Source organism: Hydra vulgaris, chromosome 03 (genome assembly GCF_038396675.1).
Source record: "Hydra vulgaris chromosome 03, alternate assembly HydraT2T_AEP".
Lineage (NCBI taxonomy): Eukaryota > Metazoa > Cnidaria > Hydrozoa > Anthoathecata > Hydridae > Hydra > Hydra vulgaris.
In genome coordinates this window covers 50,924,817-50,942,056 of record NC_088922.1, presented here as the reverse complement: position 1 = coordinate 50,942,056, position 17,240 = coordinate 50,924,817, and the positions used below count along the sequence as shown (strand labels likewise).

General features: G+C 28.1%; 1 protein-coding gene across 5 annotated transcripts in view; it reads left to right on the top strand.

Annotated features, from left to right (window-relative positions):
• Nucleotides 1-17,240, top strand: part of LOC100198077 (uncharacterized) — a 67,568-nt gene that overhangs the window by 15,390 nt on the left and 34,938 nt on the right. For 4 of the 5 annotated variants that reach the window (XM_065793573.1, XM_065793574.1, XM_065793575.1 and 1 more), the window contains exons 2-3: nucleotides 15,401-15,534; nucleotides 15,761-16,093. In XM_065793573.1, coding sequence (XP_065649645.1) covers nucleotides 15,401-15,534; nucleotides 15,761-16,093 — 467 coding nt within the window. Of the gene's footprint in view, nucleotides 1-15,400; nucleotides 15,581-15,760; nucleotides 16,094-17,240 lie in introns of all 5 variants that reach the window. The other variant, XM_065793576.1, reaches the window with a different exon arrangement.

Genomic DNA, 17,240 nt, shown 5'->3' with positions numbered 1-17,240 from the left:
TTGCCGACTATTTTTTTAATAATACTTATTTCGTAAAAAATCTTAACAATGTAGTATTTTTATTCAAGAAAAGTACAAAAAACATTCTAATGACGATAACTTTTACCACTGGTATATTTGATATGAAATAGTTTTTACAGCGTTAAATTAATTAAATTGTTGTTTGAGTTACTTCATCTGAACAAATTCGAATGTTCTAATTATTTTTGACGTGCTTTTACGAATGTTTTTATTTTTGTAGAGTAATTTTTTAGCACGATTTAACTTTTACGTATAAGGATCTTATTTGAAGTCTTAAAGTGCTACAGTGTTAGAGTGCATTAAAATTATTTTTTTACTACGTCTAAAATGACAAGATCTGGTGTTAGGGAGTATTTTATAAGGAGGCTTTATAATTTTTACAGCCTGGAAAACAACTAAAAGGCCCACAACTACACTACTTTGTATATTATGCAGTTAGGTGGCTTGGGACCCACAAATTATGTAGCAAAGGCCCACAATTGGGCCGCGGCCCACAATTTGCCGACCTCTGCTTTAATGTAACTGGTAATGAATTGTTGTAGTTTATATACAAAGTGTACATCATGCTTAATGTCATCAGAAAGCAAAAAAATTACTTATATATCAGTTTATCATTTGATTTATAGTATATAATAGAATTAAGTGTACATTTTGGTTTATTTTTATTTTTATTCAGTTTTGCTTCCAACAAGCCTGCAAATTATTAAGTTAGGAGTTAGAAAGCTAGAAAAAGAATATTGTTAATGAGCAAAGAAATGTTTCACAGAAGATTTGTAAAGTTGTCAGTTGTATAAGTCAGGAAAATATGAAGATGGAAGAGAGTTCCAAAAGGTAATGTGCAGAGGAAAAAGTTAGACAAAAGTTTTTAGAGCATGTAGAGACAAATAGACTAAAAGGATGAAACCTTGCTGAATGTTAAATCAAGCGAAAATGATTTTTGGTTGATGGAACTAGAGATGGTTGCTTCTTTAAGCAGCAACCATGGTAGTATTTGTAGAAAAGGGCAACCGTAGTAGTATTTGTAGAAAAGAGAAAGAGATGCAACTTTACAACAATGAAAGAGAGGGTCAAGCTTAGCAGATAGAGCAGGTCCAACTACACTTACAATGTGTTTTTGGACCTTGTCTAGAAGAAGAGCGTCATTAGAAGAAACAGCATGAAAGAGCATCATTAGAAAAACCAGCCCAAATATGATAACAGTATTCTATACAGGGGCGAATAAGAGATTTGTAGAGGTAGAGAATCAGGAGCAAGATAATGGAGAGCACGAAAAAGAAAAACAACCTTAGTAGATACTAATTTAGCATCCAATTGTATATATGGTCATGAAATGAAAGGTCAGTAGTGAACAATAATCCAAGAAGACATTAAGAAGAGACCTCGATGAGAGGATAGCCATTCATTAATATAGCAACGTTGACAATATTGTGATAGTTGTTTGCAGTATATAACTGAGTTTTGTTGGAGTTAAAATTTACAAGTCACTGCATGTTCCAATCTGTTACAGAAATGAGATCAGATTCAAGATCGGCTGCCTGTTTTAAGCAATCGAAAAGAGAAGATTTTTTGTCAAGACAGGAGTATAAAGTGGAGTCATCAGCAAAAAGAACTACTTTAGACATAAGGTTGTTAGGAAGATTATTAATGTAGATAAGAAACAAAATGTGACCAAGGGTAGAACTTTAAGGTACCCCAGAAGTTACTGGAAATAAAGAAGTGTTGGCCTTTTAAGGATGACTTTAATAAAGCGGTTAGAAAGAAAAGATTTGGTTATCTCAAAAACTTTTCCAGTTACACCATATGAAGCTAGCTTATGTAGAAGACCATTATACCAAACTTTATCGAAAGCTTTAGATATATCAAGAGAAATAGCCCTAGGCTCTCTGCCTCCATCTAATGCACAATAAAATCTTTCAGTCACAGCAGTTAGCAAATTAGCCGAAGAGCGAGAAGAGCGAAAACCATATTGATTGTCTGACAGTAAGTTATTTGACTCAAGATAGGATGTTAGAAATTTGTTGATCCAAGATCAAAGACTGATAGAAAGATAGTTGGAGGGGTCAGAGTGTTCACCAGAGTTAATAAAATTGGAATCATAGATGCCTTTTTCCAGCAGGCAGGAAAACAAGAACATTAAACTTATTTAATAGATTAAGCAAGAATTGAGGAGTGTTCTGGAGAACAATTGTAAAATTATGACAGGAATGTTGTCTGGACCACAAGCTGTAGAAGAGTTTAATTGAGAAATGACTTTAGCAACAGAAGCTGGAATGATTTAAATGTCTAACAATGGATTAAACGGCTTATTTGGAATGGAAGGAAGAGTATGGCTATAAGACTCAGGAGTTGAATGAGAAGAAAAGTTTTTTGCCAATAGTTCAGTCTTATCCTTGAGAGAGGTAATAAGATTAGTCTCATATATGAGAGATGGAATGTTAGACCTACCTTTTTTAAAGATGCTGTTTAAGATTTTCCAAAGATTTCTAGAGCCTAACTTCTGAGATACAAGATTTAGTAAACTGGGAACAATGGAGCTTAGCATCAGACAGCAGAATTTACCTTGATTTCATGTAGTAATAAAAAGATGTTTGTTTTCAAGAAAGTTGTTCCCGTGAAAAAGATAAAAATAATGATTACGATAAGATATAGCAGCTGCACAAGATGGTGGATAACATGGAGTAGAATAAGGTTTGATTTAGAACCGCCTAGATCGAGGAAGTTATTTAAAAGGCGTATTTATCAGCTGAGAAAAAAAACCATCAGCCCAAGGACCATCATGAAGAAAATCGTAAGTAGTGTGGTAATGGGGTGAGTTGAATGAAAGAAGTATGAGATAAAAGATTTATAGAGATCATTGCATGATCAGAACCAACTGAAGGTGAAAAAGAAGAAACTGAACACAAGCAAGTGTCAGAGACCAGACATAAATCAAGAAGTGAAGGTAAATGATTAGGGTTGTCAGGAAAACAACTTACAAAGTTAACTGTCTAAAAAAGAGATTGATAAATGCAGAAGTTGTGGGCTTTAGTGCTAGCAGGGTTAGTGGTGTTAGAGCCAACTTAATGAATTTTTTTAGTAAATTTTGTTACAAATTTATGAAAAGTTGATTTTTTTAGTTTTGAAATAGTTTTTTAGCAAAAGTTTTTTCATAATCATTAAATATTTTTATATTGATCTTAGAATGAACACCAATTAGAAATGATTATCTAGTTTATGAGTTAGGTGAAGATTTTGGTAAAGCCAAAATGTTAAAAGAAATATAGTTTTCTCCTTTTTTTGACTCTTAGGAAATTCACCCTTAAACAATTTCCCCCTCATTTAAAAAAACAATCAAATTGTGAGAAAGGTATCATAAGACTATAATGTTGTGTTGTAAAAAAAATAAATAGTATAAGCTTGGAATTTTCTTATTCAAACAACATATTTAAGTTTCATTAAGAATTTTTTTAAAAGCAATATTGTTAAAAATATTATTTTTCATTAAGTTGTCAAAATCTTAATTTTTGCTCAGAACCAGAGGTCATATGAATACTGTTAATCTCAGTTCATTTTAGCTTTAATTCCTACTACTATCAGAAGGCTTTGAGAATCTTAAAGTGATCTTTAAGTGTCAAGACAAGTTGTGTTCATATCTTAAATAATCTTTAACAAATAAGTTCCATTTTAATTAAATTTTTCAAAACAAATTGTTTGTTATTGTAAGATATTAGCAAAAATTTTAAAAATTTTTAACTCAATTTTTTTTATTCTCAAAGGTAAGTTTAAGGTAAATCTTTTTTTCTCTAGATTTTTTATTAAATACTGGTCTGAATAATGTGCTATTGTAGTTAATAAATGACGTCAATTCAAAAAAGGTTTTTTAAATAACTTTAACTCAAGTTATAAACATTATATTTGGGTTTTCTATTCTGGAATTAATTTATTGTAAAAGAATGCCTTTATATATAACCTTTTATATAACGTATAATAACCGAATAAAAATAAGTATACACTTTAAAAGTCTAACTTATGTTTATTTTATTTAAAAAAAACAACTAATATTAGTGCTATAAATAATATATATGTAAATTAAAAAATTTACATATCTTATATTTATAAATTTTAGAAATAGCGAAAATAAGTTTCATTTCACGGTAAATAAAAACAAAATATTTTAAAGGAAATAAAAGTAAAACAAAAGTAGAAAAGCTGTATTCTTCTTTTAATTATAATTTTTGTTTTGTCAAAAGTCTCAAGTTGAACTAAAATACTTAATGTAGCGCAAACATGTTTTTTATAATAGGAGAAAACCCAATCTAATTGTGTAATTTGTAAATTGTTTAAAAAACTCTGTGGTAAGTACATTTATTATTCAAGTCAGATGTTATTACATCTTAAAAACTATGCAGATTCATAAAGTTAATATGAATCTCTCAACCGGAAGTATAATGGCAAAACAACAAAAGTTTATACTATCTCAATAAATGATTTGTTTTTAAAGTCAAGCAAACATCAAAATCGCTAAAATTGTTTCATAAACAGTTCCTTCTGGCATTCTGGCAACTTTTTATCTATGATCATGGGCTACTTCAAAGAGATATTGTTATTAATTTTCTTTCTTTGTAACTATAGAATTGTACTCTTCAATTAAAACAGTTCTCTTTCCTGATTATCATTTACAACTTTTAGTTAATGAACAATTTCTATGGCAAATGATTGCTGAGCTCCCATTTTTGAGAACTGTTTTTATGAAATTTAAATAAAATTTTTAGACAATCAAAAAATTAGTTTCTTCATAACCAAATTTTCTATGCTAATTGTGACAGGTTTCTCAACATTTAGCTGCATTCTCTATAGAGAATAAGTAACTTGGAGAAGTTAATTTTATATAGTGTAAAATGTGTAAAGCTCTCAAAAAATTGTCACAAAAAAAACTGCCAAAATGAAGGCTATCTTAAATTAGGAACCAAAGCGATTATACGTGAAACGTATATATTTTTTTTCAAATTAATTTTTATATTATTGTTTTTATATTTATTTAATAATTTAGTTATTAATTAAATAAATAATAGTATAAAAAGTGTTATAATATAATCAATCGTTTTAAAAGAACAACAATATAAAAAAACAACAATATAAAAAATACTGTTACACAATATATCGTTTTACAAAAATGATTGATCATTCTTTTATATATTGTTATAAAAGTTCATTTGTTTTCCTTACACTTAGTAAACAAAAATGTCATCGAATAATAAAATTTTGATTATAATAACAAGTGGAAAAGTGGCAAATTGTTTAGAAAAACTTTGGTATTTAAACCTTAAATAAATAATAATAAATAATAAGTTAAACATTTTTAAAGTTAAGATAATATTTTTTCAAAGTTACACTGCACTTTTTTTTTCCTCTTGTGTGTTTTTTTTTTCTATATTTTTGTTTCAATTTGTTTCTTTACTCTCTAGTAAACTTTAATCAGTTGTACTATACAAGTTGTTGTACTAAATACTGAAAACCTGGAATGTTAAATTCTTTTGCAACACCTGCACATTTTTCGTCTGCTTTTTAACACACTAGTTGTTAACTTATAACATAATATTAAACAATAATACAAAATAGTTATTGCTGTTTAAAAATAGCTGTTCGATTAATTATTTTTATTTATTTGCAATTATATTACATAATAATGCATCCAATACAGGTAGTACCGGTACAGGAATACCAGTATTACCAGGCTTTTTTAAGTCCCTAAATACCCGAATTGTGTTGGCTAAATACTGGTTTTAAAAATTGTATGTACAGGCTTTGTGCAATCAACAACGGTTGTCCAGCTTGTAATAAGAATATAAAATTACGCTCGCTCAAGAGTTTGGGAAAGTAGAAATGATAAGTTGTTTAATTGATTTTTTCATGAAAGTTTATTGATAAAGTTTTTTTGTTAAAGATTAAATTTGTTTAAATTAAAAGTAAAACTCTTTCATACTTCTATTAGCAAAGCAGGGTATTTCCATTTCTGCTCATTAACTTATAGCAATATGCATACTATTATGATTTTCTTAAAGAACAACTCTAACAAAAAATATCTTTTTCATATTTTAGGCTACCTGAATATATAAATATATAAATTTACATATTTTTATTTTGTGTGTGTGTTGACGCAATTATGCAATAGTTTGAAAAACAATATTTTTCTAAACACTTTACTCTAGACAGAAGTGATGACTGCTATTTCTCATTGAAATTCAAATTTTAAATGTGAATTGTAAAGATGATATTTCACTTGAAATACCTACATGCAATTTATTTTCATAAAAATAACAGCATGAAATTGACAAATTTTCAACTTCAGGTGTGACCATACATGAAATAAATTTAAATGATTGCTGTGACTCTAATTATTTGATTGTGCAATCCTGTAACTTTCTGGAAATTTTTACTAATATTTAAATTATTTTTTTAAAAAAATTTTGTCTTGTATTTATTAATAACTATTTTTTAATTTTCATTTTTCTGTTCTGTTCATGGTTCCTCTTCAAACTTAATTTATTCTAATTAATACCATTCTTTGTAAACAAAATATTTATATAGATTAGAATTAAATAAGAGTAAATTGGAGATTGGCATATATGAAATTAAATCTGCTAAGGTTGCATCTCTTTATCGTGTACGCCACTTTTTTACTAGGGATTCTATTCTTTATCTCTATAAATCTTTAATCTGCCCTTGTATGGAATACTGTTGTTATATTTGGAGCAGATCTTTGAATGATGCCTTTTCTCTTTTGGACAAGGTGCAAAAACGCATTGCAAACATAGTTGGACATGCTTTTGCAGCCAACCTCCAACTATTATCACATCGTCGTAATGTTGCTTCTCTTTTTCTTTTCTATAAATACTATAATGGGCACTACTTTAAAGAGCGTCTCTTGTGCTAGCTACTAAAATTCGTTCCCGTGTTACTCTTCATTCAATTAAGTCTTATCTTTTTACTGTGACTGTTGCTAAGTCCTCCAAATATTCTTTTTGTCTAGTTTTTTTTCTCGAATGTCAGTTCTTTGGGATTTGCTCCCTTCATCTTGTTTTCATGCATTTTGCAATCTTTTAAGTTGTCTATTAATCATTATCTTGCTTTATAAACTTGATTCTTTCTTTTCCAGTAACTTCCAACTCTAATAGTGGTTGCACTAATCACACCTTCTAAAGCTATGAATAAAAATATAATTTATAACATAACTTTATAAAGTTTTAAATGTTTCCGTAATCAAAATTCTGCAAACCGCTATTCATATAATTATATAATTAATATTCAATACTTTATAACTTCTTGTTGCAAAATTTTAAATTTTTATAAGAAAATGGGTACAGACTTTTTTTTTTCTTTTTCAGACAGGTACAATTTTTTCTTTATTTAGTATTTATTAAATATTCTTCTGACCATCTGCAGCCTATTAGGACCCTCGTCGTGGAGATTTTCCTATTAGGAATTGGCAGAGCACCTCAGCATTAAATTCAGTATTAAAATAGTGCAAGATGTTAATTCAACCTAATATTACTTAAATCAATGATATTTTATTGTAACAAATGATTTACTTTCTAGAATAAAATAAAAATTTTTTCAATGTCTTATTCAATGATTGTTATATTTATTTAATAGTTTCCAGAAAATATGTGCTATAATAATTTATTAGGCAATTATAAATATTGGTAAGATTTTGTAACACTTTACTCAAAATTGCTTAAAATAAGATATCTATTTTTGCTCAAACTTGCTTTAAATAAAAAATCTATTTTTAAAATAAAAAATCTGTTGATTTTTTATTTTAAAAATAGATTTTTTGTTACAGGTTTGGCAGGAGCAAATGAGTGCAGGAGCTAGAAATAGCCTGTCAAACTTAACAATCAAGAGTGACAAAAATCAATGTCATGTTGTAACACGCATGTTTTGAGCTATATTTGTTAAAATGTAAATAAAAATTATGAAAAATTTAGTTTTTATAATACAGTTAGATTATTGTAATATTATAATCAAGTTTATCTTTTATATTTAAAATGTAAAAACCTCAAACTTTTGTTTTCTCGATTAAAAATACATTTAGGCGTGTTATGGAATTGCATATATATTAGGGTATCTCAAATGGGATCCCGTTTTCCCGGGATCCCGGAGGTAAAAAACCATCCTGTCATCCTGGGATTTCAATGAAATTTCGCAGGACTCTTGGTAATTTTTTAAACATATTTTAAACATTTGTAAAGATAATAAAAATATTATCACTCAAAATTTGAGTATTAATTACTTCCTTTTCCCTTTTGTAATGAATTTCTTTAAAAGTTAGGAAGATATATTATAGAGGGCAATTAAATCACCAATAGTTTGCAGTTTTGGTTTGTGTCTAAGATAGATAAAATATTATTATTGAATTTGATTAATAGATAGATTTGATTTACTTATTTAAATTTTATGTTGTAACTTACATCATGTATTAAGCTTAAATAAATAAACCAAATCAATTTATGAATCAAATTATGAATAATGTTTTATTTATCTTAGACACAAACCAAAACTGCAAAAAATTGGTAGCTAATCTAATAAATAATCACGATTGCAAGAAATTACAATGGTAAGTTAAATATAAAATAACCACAGACAAGTTACAAGTACTTGTACGTGCAAAAAAAGTAATTAGTTACGCATAAAAGTTGGCAGTTTGTAAGTAAAGTAATTAGTTACGTTAAGAAAGTAGTTAATATGTTAAAAGTAATTAGTTACGTTAAGAAAGTAGTTAATATGTTAAAAGTAATTAGTTACGCATAAAATTTGGTAGTTAGTAAGTAGAGTAATGTAAAGTATGTGAAAAGTAAAATAAGTGAAAAACTTTAAATTTCACTTAAGTGAAGTTTGAAATATGTTTAGTATTTATAACTAATTTAAAATAGTTTATGTAAATCTACTATCAGCACACTATTTCGCGATTTCATTGTAGGTAATATAGTTTTATATTTATATTTTAGTATGATTTAATCTGTTTAATTAAAAGGATAATAAATATACCTAATAATGTCAAGTGGATCTAAGGTATGGCAAAATTTTACAAAAGAGAAAAACACAGAATCTGCCACTTGTAATATATGTAAAAAACAACAATAATGTGTAAAGGATTTTCAACAAGTGGCCTTCTTCGTCATTTTAAAAATCTTCACAAGGAAGTCGAAATTGAAGTAACGAAAAAAAGGCCAAACAAAGACTTTTGTAGTTAGAAATGCTCAACCTAAAATTACGTCATTTATAAAAAGGGAATCTATAGAAGAAATTGTTTCAAAATTGGCGGCTGTAGATGGCTTTTCTAATAATGCTATTGCAAAATCTGAATTTATAAGAAAATCTTTATCTGATAATGGAATGATATTGCCAAAACACCCTTCACATGTAATGAATTTGGTAAAAAGTCAATATCAACTAGCAAAACAAAGAGTGGTTAAGGAAATGACTATGCAAATTCAAGGTTGTTCAAGGTTCTCTATTTCAATGGACCAATACACATCTTTAAAAAATTGTCGCTATTTGAATTTAAATGTGCATTCATTAACTAGGCTTTGGAGCTTGGGCATGATTCAAATAGTTGGGTCGCTACCAGCTGAAAAAATTATTGATATGGTTGAAAATAAATTATTCAAACTAAACTTATCTACAAAGTAGCATATAATTTCTAGTGTAACTGTTAATGCATCAGTTATGAAAAAATATGGAAGATTAAGCGGGATGAAACATCAACTTTGTTATGCACATGGGCTACATTTAACAGTTTGTGATGTTCTCTACAAAAAATCAGTGCTTTCAAATTCATCGGGCAGTGACTGTAATGCATCAGACAGTCAGTATTCTGATGAAAATAGTAGTGAAGATGACGAGTCTGAAGAAATTAATTTTAGAACTTCAGTGTATTTACAGTCAAAACAACGATTTATTAAATTTACGAGAGATTGAGATCACTGACGAATTATTAGCCCACATAAGTATTGCACAAATAATTCAAATGGTCTGGAGAATTGTACGAATGTTTCATAAATCACCACTCAAAAATGAAATTTCACAAAAATTGGCAAAAGTTACATACAATAAGAACTCAAGTTAATACTGGATGTAAAGACAAGGTGGAATAGTCTTCTTGCAATGTTGTATATTACATGTATATTAAAAATATTGATAGATTTTAAACACAACAATATTAACAATAATTCGGAAGATGAATATTTAGTAGTGCAGACTGTAGTAACGACGTTGCAACCAATTAAATTGTGAATTGAAAGACTTAGCCAATGCAACACATCCCTACTTGATGCAGAGGGTGTATTAATGTTTATATTAGATGTTTTGCGCAAAATAAAGATTGTTTTTCGGGTAAAATGCTGCAGTATGTGCAACAGAGAATTGTTGAAAGGCAGAATAAAAATTTAGTTAGCTTGCTAAAATATTTAAATAATCCATCAAATTATAAACACAAATTGGACATTTCTTCCAAATCTTTTCCTTCAAACCTTCCAAATCTGTCCTTCAAGCTATAGCTAAAAAATTATTTTCTAAGCTATTTGTTGAGGATATTGATGGTGGTGGAAATTCCACTCAAATTGAAGAATTAGAATGCAGTAATAATGAGACTGAAACGTCATTTATGGTTGAACCAAATTTGAAGACAACATCTGAATTAAGAATTCATCAAAAACTGGATGCTGCCATTATGAACGCTGGTCAAATTAAGAGTCCAGAAAATGTATTATATGACAATAAAAAAAAATTACAAAAGAAATGGATATTTTTGATGCAACAAAAAAGCATACAAATAATTTAGAAAAATATAAAATGCTCTATTAACTATCCCACCAACATCAATCAATTCAGAAAGAGCTTTTTTGGCGGCAGGTCTTTTTGTTACAAAAATTTAGTCATCGTTAAGTGATAGCGCTATTGACAATTTATGTTTTTTAAAAAATTATTTTAAAAATTAATATACATAAAATATAATGTTATTGAAGTTTATATTTGTTTTGTTTTGAGAGTCTTCTTGAGTTTCTAAGAATTATTTTGTTTTCTAAAATTCCTCAAGTAATACTAAAGTGGCCTATAGAATTATTACCTAATATAGCATAAGGAAACAATTTTAAAACAGAATTACTGCCTTAGGCAAATAGCAGTAATTCTATTTATTTTCTTGTTAAAAGTAATAGTATTAAAAAGACGTTTATTTTTGTATTTGTTTGAATTTAAACATTTCCCTTACTTAATTGGATAAATTCTTGCTTGTTACCTAATCTTAGGATTTCCCGGGAAATATATATATATATATATATATATATATGTATATATATATATATATATATATATATATATATATATATATATATATATATATTGATAGAAATAAACAAGTGCAGCGCACATTAGCTCGTTATGATTTTGACGTCATAAAATTACTATTTTTTATTTATTTATTTAAAGACATTAACTTTTTTAATTACTACATAAAATAAAACAAGTTTTATTTTATGTAGTAATTAAATTACTACATACTGCAAAACAAGTTTATTTTACTAATTATGAAAAACAAATCTTGAAGTGTTGTATTCTAAATGTACATATGGAATGTCTACTTTATTTCAATTTTTTTTGTTTTGCTTTTTGATATTATTTAATTAAAGTTAATATTACATTTTTCATTATCATTTAACATAAATTAATTTTCTTTTCTCAACATTTGTATTGATGAATTAAAATATCATTTTTTTTTAATTTTTCCTAAAATTGCAACTTTGCAAATAATGATTTTTTTACTTTTAAAAACTTATTAACTAAACTAAATATTACTTGTTGCAAAGAAAAAAAAAACTCAAGTTAATTATCCTCCAGCGCTTTTTTTATATGACAAAGATTTAAGTTTCCAAGTACCATGTATTAAAAAATATATACCATTGTGCTTTCACTTGCCTTAAAGCAAAAAAAGTTAAACACGCTTTATGAATATTTTTGATGCAGTGTTATAAGTTATAACATGTTTACAAGAAATTTAATTTTTTATCAAAAAAAAAAATCTTTCTTAAACATAAGGAAATTTCTGTTTTCACTTTTTTTGATATTTCGCAATCTAATAATTATATAAAGCTGATGTAACTATAATAAAATATTATTTTTTAAACTATTATTTTTCAAAAAATAAAACTTATGAATATAAAAAAGGCATTGCAAGAGTTGTATTGTTTCAAGTGTGAACTCAAGCAAAAAAATTAATAATACAGTTATATCCATAAAAGAAGTTTTTTTTTAATTATAAAAAAAAAATTCTTTATAATATTTCCTTTAAAGTTTGCTATAAATTTTTTGATAAAATCAATCATTATAACAAAACAAACAAATAAAAAAAATAATTCAAAACATCAAATGTCTGGCTAATATAAAACAAAATTTAACGTGTACTAATTTTTAGCTAATTTTTAATTTTATTTTAAATTCGGTAATTTTTTTTGTTATTGTTTGTGAATATATATATATATATATATATATATATATATATATGTGTGTGTGTATATATATATATATACATATATATATATATATATATATATATATATATATATATATATATATATATATATATATATATATATATATATATATATATATATATATATATATATATATATATATATATATATGTATATATATATATTTATTTATATACAGTATCGGACAAAACGAGTGCAACCAAATAATGCTGATTTAGTTTCTTTATATAAAAGTGCTGCATTTTTTCAATTTAGAGAAATAACTATGTAACTGTTTAGAGACAAAGTTCTTTAAGTTTTATTCATCACAAAGTTCATTATTTGTACACGAAAATTAATAAATTAATCAAAAGTATTAAATAAGTTGATTTCCTTCTGGACAAAACAAGTGCAACTCAACAAAATGTTGACCAAGCTGTATTTTGCTATTAATATTTCGTGGCGAATCCTTTGTGGTCGATCACAGCCTTGCATCTACGAGGCATAGATTCGATCAGGTGATCAATGAAACTTTGTGGAATTGCTTACCAGGCCTTTTGGATTTGTTCAAACAGTTGATCCTTATTATGAACACCTTCACGATTAATTCTGCGGTTGACGATCTCCCACAGGTTCTCGATAAGGTTGAGATCCAGAGATTGAGGCGGTCAATCCATCACCGATAGGTGGTTGTCTTGAAACCACTGCTTGACTACTTTTGCAGTGTGTTTCGGATCGTTGTCTTGCTGAAAAACCCATTTTATTGGCATATTCTATTCAGCATGAGGTAACATAACATCTTTCAGGATATTTTTATACATGAAACGATCCATTATTCCATCATTTCGATGTATTGGACCTAGACCGTTTGCAGAAAAACACCCCCAGACCATTACATTGTCTCCAACATGCTTTACGGTCTTATGGCAGTAACGTAAATCGAGGCGTTTTCCGGTCAGTCGACGTACACGGTAAATGCCATTGCTCCCAATGATGTTGAACTTCGATTCATCACTGAACAGGACAGTTCGCCATTTCTGCACATTCCAGTAAATATGAGATGTAGCAAACAGGAGTCTTTTCTTCTGGTTTTATAGTGAAATCAGCGGTTTCTTTGCAGGGCGTCGAGAAAACAATCTGGCTTCAACAGCACGTCGTCTGATTGTTCGGTCCGATACAGGCAGCTCTAATTGCTTTTGTATCTTGACTGATGATATCCAGGGATCCTTCTTGACGGATCTGACAATCATAGAATCCTCTCTAGAAGTGGTGGAACGCGGTCATCCACCTTTGTTATCTGTTGCCAACTTCCCCGTAGAACGATATTTGGAACATAGTCTTGATACGGTCCATTTTTTCACGCGATATTTATCACAAATACTTTTTGTGACATTCCACTTACGTAATTGCCAATAATTTTCTTTCTTAGTTCCAATTCAAGACTGTCGGGAGTCATTTTTCTTAGTTCCAATTCAAGACTGTCGGAAGTCATAAAAATAATAAAAATAAATAATCACGCTTCTCAAGGCTTACCGTGTTACATTTACCTTGTGATGATACAATAATGCTCTGTGGAATACAACGTCTTGGTTAGATGTAGACTGTATTGATGTAATGAAACACTTGTTTTATTTCACTTCTTGTATTGATGCTCTTTGATAAAACACTTTAATAAAACTCACTTGGATAAACTGTCCTAATAACACTGACTGATTGACTTCCATATACTGACTGAATTACATGTCGATTTACATGTCTCTTATATAGTAAAATGAAACTGTGTGAACCTGTTCTGGAAGATCTAGATGCTTCTTTTCGATGCTTCTGGAAGCTTCTGGATGCGTCTGGATGCTTCTGAATGTTCCTGGATATTTCTGGATGCTTCCAGATGCTTCTTCTGGAAGCTTCTGGATACTTCCTTTAATTATTAAAATCTTCCGTGATGTTGACACGGACCAGACTTAAGAAAATGAAACAAACCAAAAAAGTTGCACTTGTTTTGTCCGCTGCAAAATAGCACTTGTCAACGAAATTCTGCCTGTGTGCTGTCACCTGTCAGCTGATTGCTCATGTCTTGGCATGCTATGACTCCTGAACTGTTTGCTGTAGTAGTATAGTTCGTTTCGTTTTTAAGACATGTAAAATTAGGAACACTTTTTAGCATTGTTCGATGTTGGTTGCAAATGTTTTGTCCAATACTGTATATACAGGCTGCGGCTGGAGCAAATGAGTTCAACTTCATTCTCAGCACAGCAACCTTGTTCGTCAAGGTTCGTGTTTTAAAGTTATAGATTTGAGAAAGAGTTGTAACTACAACTAAAGCCTTCTCGACTGTGGACAACTTAAGCCTCCTCAACTGAAATGGCCTTCATGGCCTTGGGGAGGTGAATTAAAATAAATTTTTTTTATTTCTATTCACTTTCTCTAAATTTCAGCAAACCTTTAAGAATATTATATACAGAACATTAAATAATGATGTATTGGTTGATGAATTATATTAGTAATAAAAAAATCATATTTTTTTGGTTTAAACTCCTTTTTTTTTTAAAAAAAAAAAAAAAAACATTTAAAAAAACAAAAAACGAATAAATACGAATGCATGTTTACATCTCTGGCGTCACTGAAAAATTCTGCTGCTGGAGGCTTCAGTACATTCATTGACTATCTTTTAGCTTGCTGCCGCAAGGGAGTGCAGCTACATTGACTTAGGTATAGCATGGGTCAGCAATCTTTTCTTTCATTATTCTTTTTATTTATATTCTGCAATTGATAAGCACTTCTTGGGTTTTCATATCCTACTTTTGGGTTTTTTAAGGAGAAAATATTTTGATTTGTTCTTGAATTTTACAAATTAGTCTTGTTTATTTTAGGCAATGATGCACCAACTACTTACTCTCTCTTTGGTAATGCTGCATCTTGTTATGATTTTGATGATGATATTGATGAGCTTTTCACTATTGCTAAACAGTTAATTGAAAACAATCCTCTATTGGAATCTGATGAGGTTTATACAGAATACTTTGCATAATTTGTTACCTTTCTAGTTTAAGGTAAAACAAAATAAAAAAAAAATTGAAAATTGTTTTTCTTGAATTTTTCCAAAGATTGGAAAATTTTTTTTAATAAAAGGTTAGGGTTAGGGTCAGTAATTTCAAATGACTTTTTTATGGAACTTACAAGTTTTATTTTTTATAGTTTTTTTTGTCTTACAATATCTTTATTATCTTTAGAAGATTAGAAATGAAAAAATTATTCAGTATGAACAAAGTTTATTCCGTATGCTGCATTGTTATATATTATCAAAGATTATTTTTGAGCCTAGAGATCTTCCATGTGTGATCAAAGCTTTAAATGCTCAAAAGAAAGTTATATCTAAATTAGACGATCAAACACTTATACATTCAAGACTTGTGGAGTTTTATATTTCTAAAATGACAAATATAAGAGAACAAGATATTGCACCTTCCATTGAGACGTTATTAGAAACAAATATGATTACCAAAGAACTAAGTGAAATATTGTTACTTGATATAAAAAAAGCTGAGTCGTTGTTGAGACAAGAGGTAAATTTTAAATATGTTTTAGCAAAGTTTTATTTATTATAGTGAAAACAATTATAGTAATAAATAATATATAATGATAATTACTTGATGACAAACAGTGATTACATGACAAGATTAAAAAAAACAACATAATTTTAACTGGAGATGAAAGTTTATTCTTGAGAGAAAGTTAAATATTTTTTAAGAAATACAACTAGTTGTTTTGTAGTTAAATCAAAAGATTTATTTTTTTATACATTCATCTCTCCAAGGTTGAAGGTTACAGTTAACAGGATTACTCATTTTTATATTTTTTTTCAATGCTCTTTCAACGTTGTAACTCCTAAACACAAGCCTCAACAAATTGCTGCCGCGCATAGAAACATTTGATATAAGTAAGAGACACTTAAAACAAGACACTTAAAACGAGACACTGTTTTTTGAAATATGTATATCTGCAATTTAAATTTTAAATTGTAGATAACATATTGTTTATGAAGTCAATCTTTTCATTTGTATAAAGTTACTTATTAATGACACAAGTTGTAATTTTCAATGTATGGCTTAAGGTAAAACTTTTTTAAGTATTTGTTTCTCAAAAAGTTTTGTTACATCAACTAGTAAAAATTTAACTTAATCTCCAGAATCTCTCATTGGTGCTCAATCATCACAACAATATTATATATATATTAGGAATATGAATTTTTGGTAACTCCAGTTTTCAATATAAAAAAACAGATTTGGTTTTATTTAATGATTACACGCTGGCTCCCATATATCAGTGAATTTTTTCTTCAAAAGTATATCAACCTGGGTCTCAAAAGAACCAGAATTTTATAGTGATTTCAGAAATAAAAATGTTTTACATCCTAAAGGTGGGTGAAAAAAATATTTTGGTGCCTTAAAAGCATGTATTATACAAGTATTATACATGTATTAACTGTGTTTTTATTTCTAATACTGTTAATTTACTTTTTTTTTTATATTACAAAAAAATTCAAATTAAAATGCATATAGATTGGGAACCCAGAATGTCAGCATTTTTTTATGATACTATTTTGGATGATGCAATGTCAATCGTCAACATATGAAAGCCTGGTGACCAAATGTATCAATGTTTTTTAATTTGGTTTTAAACAACCTTCTTAACTTGGGTTTAAAAAGCCCA